Source organism: Mytilus californianus, unplaced genomic scaffold (genome assembly GCF_021869535.1).
Source record: "Mytilus californianus isolate M0D057914Y unplaced genomic scaffold, xbMytCali1.0.p SCAF_2, whole genome shotgun sequence".
In the NCBI taxonomy this organism is placed as follows: domain Eukaryota; kingdom Metazoa; phylum Mollusca; class Bivalvia; order Mytilida; family Mytilidae; genus Mytilus; species Mytilus californianus.
The window spans coordinates 6,002,539-6,009,226 of record NW_026262668.1 but is presented as its reverse complement, the minus strand read 5'-3'; the positions used below and the strand labels follow the sequence as shown (position 1 = coordinate 6,009,226).

Below are 6,688 nucleotides of genomic sequence, written 5' to 3'. Positions count from 1 at the left end.
AGACTCGATTTATTCAAATTACAATTACTATTTCATTTTCCAATGGATTTTCTTCAAATTAGAATTTCTTTAAAGGTAAAGATCCACATTTTATTGGAAATAAAATGTTTCAAATAAAAAACAATTTTTTGATGCCAAAACGTGGACCTGATTGAACGGAGAAATGAAAAGACCTTATGTTCTTATTCAATACTTCAAACGAACATAAAGCATTTACAAAGTAAAAACTCAACACAGTTTTTGGTTATCAGCTCGCCCCGACAGCACAGAAAGCTTATATTTATTATAAACAATAAACAAATGTCCAATTTGCTGTCATCGACCGCTGCCATCACATATAAACACAATCTACAATAGAAAAATGTTCTATAAGTTGAAGAAAAAATCATTTCGATTTACATACATGTATTTTATCAACTATTTTCTACATAACATACTGATTCACATTCCTATGAAGTCTTAATAAAAGGGGTGGGTGGGTGGGAAAACGAACCTTTCTGTCGGATAGGCGAACCTCGAATGACAATTCTAGATATCTTATTATAATTTTAGCGCTAAAATTCTAGCATGAAGTTATCATGATTGATATAACTTAAACCGGTAATAACTTACTGATGGTCCAATCAAATTAAACATAAACATGTTTTGATTTAAACACACGTGTTAAAAGTAAACAAATACACGTGTTCCCGAGTAACCTTTATAAATACATTTATGTTCTTATTCAATACTTCAAACGAACATAAAGCATTTACAAAGTAAAAACTCAACACAGTTTTTGGTTATCAGCTCGCCCCGACAGCACAGAAAGCTTCGATTGATAAAGAAAGGGACATAAAGAAAAAGGGGGGACAAACAATATAAATTACAATCCTAAATTCTTAGATACTGACAATCTGTTGAGTATACTCTCTTTAACATAACCATCTTTGGCTTTATCACTTTTCCATCTCCCGTGTTTCTTAAACAACCGGTCATCTATTCCAGCTTCTGCCGCGGCAGTAGCTCCTCCTGACCTCAAACTATGTAAGCCAAACTGTTTTTTATCAAGACCTAAACTGTCAAGTGCAGATAACAATAACTCTCTGGCTCTGGTGTAAGAAATATGACTACTCTTTCTAAGTTTGTATATATTCAAAGATTTACAATAACAAATAGATCTAAAAATAAAATCATTCGATTCTTCAGGAATGTTAGCTAACTTTAGATAACGCTGAAGTACATCTACCGGGCATGTAATATTCCCTGTTTTTGAAATGACAACATCTTTCCCTTCCCTATATACATCAGTTTTACTCTTGACTAAATGAAGTGTAAGGTAAGTAGGGGAAAACTGTATATCAGACCTTCTCAAGTTAGCTAACTCGGAGAATCTTAAAAAGCCAGCATAGGCTAATAAACACATACATGCTATTCTTACATCTTTTAAATTACAAGTATTATTAGCATATTTACATACAATATTTTTCAAAATATGCGGTGTGATAGGTTCTTTTTTGACAACTGAATGACCTATTTTTCTATGAGCCCCTTCAAGAACAGATGCAACTAGATTATTTTCACTGGGATCAGCAACGCCAGCTAATTTATGTGCCCATTTTATGGCGTAAAAAGCATCATTTAATTTTGAAACCGATTTTGCAGTTTCAGACAAATGAATTAAATATAAAGAAATATGTAAATGAGATGCTGGCAATGGTGAAAAAGAATATTGACTAGTCCACTTACACCATGAATTGAAGGCATATCTATATTTCTTCTGAGTACTCGCAGCCTTGGACGAAAGAAGGAATTCTGGTAACTGTTTGAACAAACTGCTGAGATCATTATTAGAGGCAACTTGTGAATTAAAGTCTGACCAATGTCCTACTGAAAAAATATCTGAAAAACGTAAAATTGCAATAACATTTTATATACATATACAGAGGACGAATTATTAGCATATTTCAGATTTCTGTACACAGTAAAATATAATATATATTCAAATATTTCAACGCCAGCTACAATATCTTTATAGATACTAGGGCCATAAACTGTAAAACAAATTACCATGCCTGCTAAAATATCATTATAGATACTAGGGCCATGTCAAATAAAAAACCAAGCCTGCTACAATATCATTACCGATACTAGGGCCATGTCAACATAAACACCCATGCCTGCTACAATATACATATACTAGGGCCATGTCACAAACAGACCATGACTGCTACAATATATCTATATATATATTAGGGCCATGTCACAAACAGACCATGCCTGCTAAAATATATCTATATATATTAGGGCCATGTCTAAGATGCATCTAGCAAAACAGCCAAAACTGGCGAACCAAACGGTTCAATTCCGAATATCGTATTCTTATTCGAACCTTGCTTATAAATACCATCAGTATTTTTAAACACAATAACATCTTTTACGTAATCTTGATAAATCAGATGTCGAATATCAAAGGCCAGAAAGCAGCAGAAATCCACTTAGGCACAACTAACGTGCCTCGAGCTTTACAAGCTATAATGTGTTTAATCGATCGTATCACAAGATTAATTGGTGGAACTAGCCAATTATTTTCATTGGTCCAAACTTTAGAAAATGCATCAACTGCTTCAGAATCAGGTTGCCAAAATAAGGAGTTAAATCTCATAACTTTTCTATTTTCGACACTTGCAAACCTGTCAATCGAATAAGGACCCCACATATCATTTAAAAAATTGAAAAATATATGTGTGACTCCCCAGTCCTCGAAATCAACCATTTTGCTGATATAATCAGCCTTTTCATTTTCTTTTCTGGGAATCCATTGAATGTCAATTGATATTCCTTTTTGAATGCAAAATGAAAAAATAGATTTTGCTATAACATGAAGATTTTCTTTCATACTTCCCGAATTAACAATTTTGACACAATTTTGATTGTCAGTAAACCACTTTATAGTTTTTCCTGTGAAACTATTCTTAAAAGAAAAAAGGGCCAACTCTATAGCTTTCAGCTCTCTCCATGTGGAGCTTTGTACCGTTTCACTACATGTCCACATCTTATGGAAAATCTTATTTTCTAATTCAACGGTGTATGCACCAGCGGCAATATTACTAGCATCTGAGTATATGACAACAGAAGATTTACTGTAATGACATAAATTACTATAGTTAATCATGGTGACATTTTCTAACCAGAACTTTAACTCTGATAAAACCTCGACGGGTTTGTACCCTGTAATGGGAATATCCCACCCAATTCTACTTTCAATTTCCATGTAACAGAACTTTGACATAATTCTAGCCACATTTCCGATTACGGGAGTCATAGAAATAATTCTACCTACAACCTGAGCTAAAGATCTAGCTGTAACATAGGGAAATTTAGCCAAAATTACATTCAATGAGAAAATCAAATCGTCAACTCGACGTTGAGTAATAGATAATTTGTATTCTTTCGAGTTCCAAACTATTCCCAACCATTCTAACTCGGTAACAGGTTTAAAAACAGACTTCTCCTCGTTAATAAGGAAACCAGCATCAATCAAAGACCTTTTTACGAAGGACGATTGCTCATTACATGTATTTTCATCTGGACTCATGCCAAATCCATCATCTAAATACAAAACAACTTTTATACCGTTTCCACGCCAAAATTTTACTAGTGGCCTCAAACATTTAGTAAAAATGTACGGACCGGTAGTAATTCCGAAAGCTAAAACAGTATAGCAATAAAATTGACCTTCCCACTGAAAACCTAAGAAAGTCTGTTGCTGTGAGCATATGTCTAAGTGAAAATAACCAGATTTTAAATCAAACTTAAACAGATACATATCTTTGTCAAAATATTGTATAGCTAACTTCCAATCCTCAAATTTTATTTTTTCGCGCTTTATGTGTTTATTCAATTGACTCATATCTAAAATAAGTCGTTTCTTACCGGACTTTTGAGTAGCAACACTCAATGGATTTACCACATATGGTTGAAAAGGCACTTTAATTACGCAACCTATTTGAACTAAATCTTCAATTGACTTTGTGACAAATTCAGTATTCTGCCGTGCTGATCTATTATTTCTGTGGTACATTTTAAAAGGTGTATCTATAAATGGAATAACATAACCATTTTTTATTGTATCAAGCACAAAAGGACAAGCACCTATATTTTCCCAATACTTTACATGACAAGCTAATCTACCTTTCACCCCTTTAAATTTATCATATGACTGACAATTTTCAAAATATTGAACTTGATCTAAAAAAGATTCTATATAATCGTTATCAACAAAACATGTAGAAAATTGGTCATTAATAGTGTCTAAATACTTATCATTCACAATGACTGGAGAGTGACGTTCAGGCCCTACTTTACTACTTCTGGTAGGTTGTGGAGTTGCTGTTGGATGACCTGAGACTGGCGAGAAGAGGACAGTTTTTTCTCCAGTGGCCTTGTTGCTTGCAGTAGTGGCACGTGTCGATTGAGCAAGGCTCACGCCTTGCGAAGCTCCCACGAAAGGGCTGTTGCTGATTACGTTGATAATGCTGAGCGTAAGCAGGGTTACCATAAGATTCCGCAGGTTGTTGACGAGGCGGATTTTTTGGGTAAGGTTGCTGGCGAGATTTTGACTTCTCCTTGGAGGTACGGATAGCTCTGGTCTCAGCTTGTCGTATCTTTCTCTCATCTTCAGAATCTGAAGCCACGGCATTGGATTCGTATTCCCTAACGGTTCCCCAACCAGCAGGGGAAGCATCAGCTATGCGTATTTTCTTATTACGGCTTTTGATCTTATCAGTTATGTCAAGAACTAATCTATAGGCTTGAGTATTGGAGTTAGGGATGAATTTTGAAAGTTTATTAACAGTGTCTAATAATTCCTCGTTAAAGGTGTACTGAATTCTGTTTCCTTCCCCCTTAAATTTTAGAGTGACGTCCTCCTTAATTTTTCTCTTAAGGCAATCTTGTTCTTGTATGAGTTCAGATTTCAACTCACCTAACTTGCTGTCTAAAATTGTCTTAAAAAGCTCTACAGTATCTACCAAATCAGACGACTTATCAGCTGCTTTATGAATATTAGGTGGCGGTAAACTATTATCTCCTTCGAGTAGTATGTCTTCATTCAATTCCAGACGTGGAGAAGATTCGGACATTTTACCAAGTGGCGATTTAAGAAAAAACGAACCTTTCTGTCGGATAGGCGAACCTCGAATGACAATTCTAGATATCTTATTATAATTTTAGCGCTAAAATTCTAGCATGAAGTTATCATGATTGATATAACTTAAACCGGTAATAACTTACTGATGGTCCAATCAAATTAAACATAAACATGTTTTGATTTAAACACACGTGTTAAAAGTAAACAAATACACGTGTTCCCGAGTAACCTTTATAAATACATTTCCATTCAAACGGACCTGAAAATATATGGTTGGACTTATTCAAACTTCAATTACTTTTTAAATATTCAATGGAAGTCTTTCAACTTTTGATTTTGTAAAATGAAAAAATTAACATTGACACCACAATAATATTTTTCACAATTTCTTTTAAAATATTATTAATATATTGAATTTCATTGAAAAAATAAAACCGTTTGTAATCTGTAAACGAATTTCTGCCAATCAAGGCACACCTCCGTATAGAGGAAAGTAGTTCCGTCAATGAGATTCCTCCACCAGTATATACACAGTTCAATTTATGGTTCACAATAGTTCGTACATAAAGTTATCTTATTTAATATACATGTTCACGCCACGACGTACAGTGTTAAAAATATTTCAAATGCAATTAAAATGATAAAACTTAATTTTAAAAATAAGTTAACAATAAAGACAAAAAGTACAATTATTATAATTTTTAACACCGTTTATGCAATCCGTAAAAAAAAATTTAATAGACTTTAAAACTAATAAAAGAGGGAGATCCATGTGTACCCCAACATATATATATATATTATAACAAAAATGAATTCACATTTCTTCATTTTCTGTTTGCTTTTGTATCAATTTTTGTCAACACATCATAGCGCTTGGAATGAAGTGAATATAACAGTTGGCGGCATAGCGGTACCAAGTGATTACCGACTCGGTCTTCTATATCCTTGCACATCTTCTTTGAGAAGTAATAATAAGGGTTAATTATTAACGTTATTAGGTCAATAGGAATTTGCAGGCTTTCTCTTGCTAAAACTAGACTACCTTCGTGTAGTATTTTGCCGATAAGAGATGTTCTTATTTGTGATGTTGTTTCACACAGTAGGATAAAATGTTCAATAGTTTCATCAGCTTTATTACAGAGTCAACACATCGGATTTGTTGCATAATTTGAATATTCCGCTTTTAATATTAGATTGCAGTATGTAGGTTCCTGTGACTAATTTGGAGCAAATAGACAGTTTCTTTATCTCATTTATATTTGCACTTATTGTTTTAAGTGAAGGATGGATTCTGCCAATATCATATTCACATTCAAGATATCTTAAGGTTGAGTACCCCTTCATTTTGGTCTTTATGGCATCCTCCCAGTACTTGTGAATCTTTTTGGTTATAAACCTCTTACATTCAATTTTTGTTAATGGCTTTTCAAGATACTGTTCTAACTCTACGATGTCATATTTGCCACATATCTTTTTCAGATTAATAAACCAGCTATTGCTTGAGTAGGTTTTAATTTGAAGTTGACGTTTCGCTATTCTCCACTCTAAGGACGATCT

General features: G+C 33.7%; 1 protein-coding gene across 3 annotated transcripts; it reads right to left on the bottom strand.

Moving 5' to 3' along the window:
• Window positions 1-302: 302 nt before the first annotated feature.
• On the bottom strand, window positions 303-4,805 carry LOC127729154 (integrase/recombinase xerD homolog). Of its 3 annotated transcripts, XM_052236827.1 has the most exons (3): window positions 3,916-4,805; window positions 1,729-1,881; window positions 303-348 (listed from the first exon to the last, which is right to left on the bottom strand). In XM_052236827.1, exons 1-3 carry the CDS (start codon window positions 4,724-4,726, stop codon window positions 332-334), a joined length of 981 nt encoding a protein of 326 aa, XP_052092787.1. In that variant the 5' UTR covers window positions 4,727-4,805; the 3' UTR covers window positions 303-331. The 3 variants fall into 3 exon arrangements, with proteins under 3 accessions (XP_052092787.1, XP_052092785.1, XP_052092786.1); XM_052236825.1 differs by lacking the exon at window positions 303-348 and having other exon boundaries at window positions 393-1,881; XM_052236826.1 differs by lacking the exon at window positions 303-348 and having other exon boundaries at window positions 393-1,890; window positions 4,306-4,805.
• Between the last annotated feature and the right edge of the window lie 1,883 nt (window positions 4,806-6,688).

What these genes read in the sequence shown, in the direction of transcription:
- LOC127729154 (XM_052236825.1), bottom strand. Translation starts at nt 4,726, where the DNA reads ATGCTTCCCCTGCTGGTTGGGGAACCGTTAGGGAATACGAATCCAATG. An exon ending in TGTTGCTACTCAAAAGTCCG is followed by an intron (nt 1,882 to 3,915) that starts GTAAGAAACGAC and finishes TACGTTTTTCAG; the next exon opens with ATATTTTTTCAGTAGGACAT.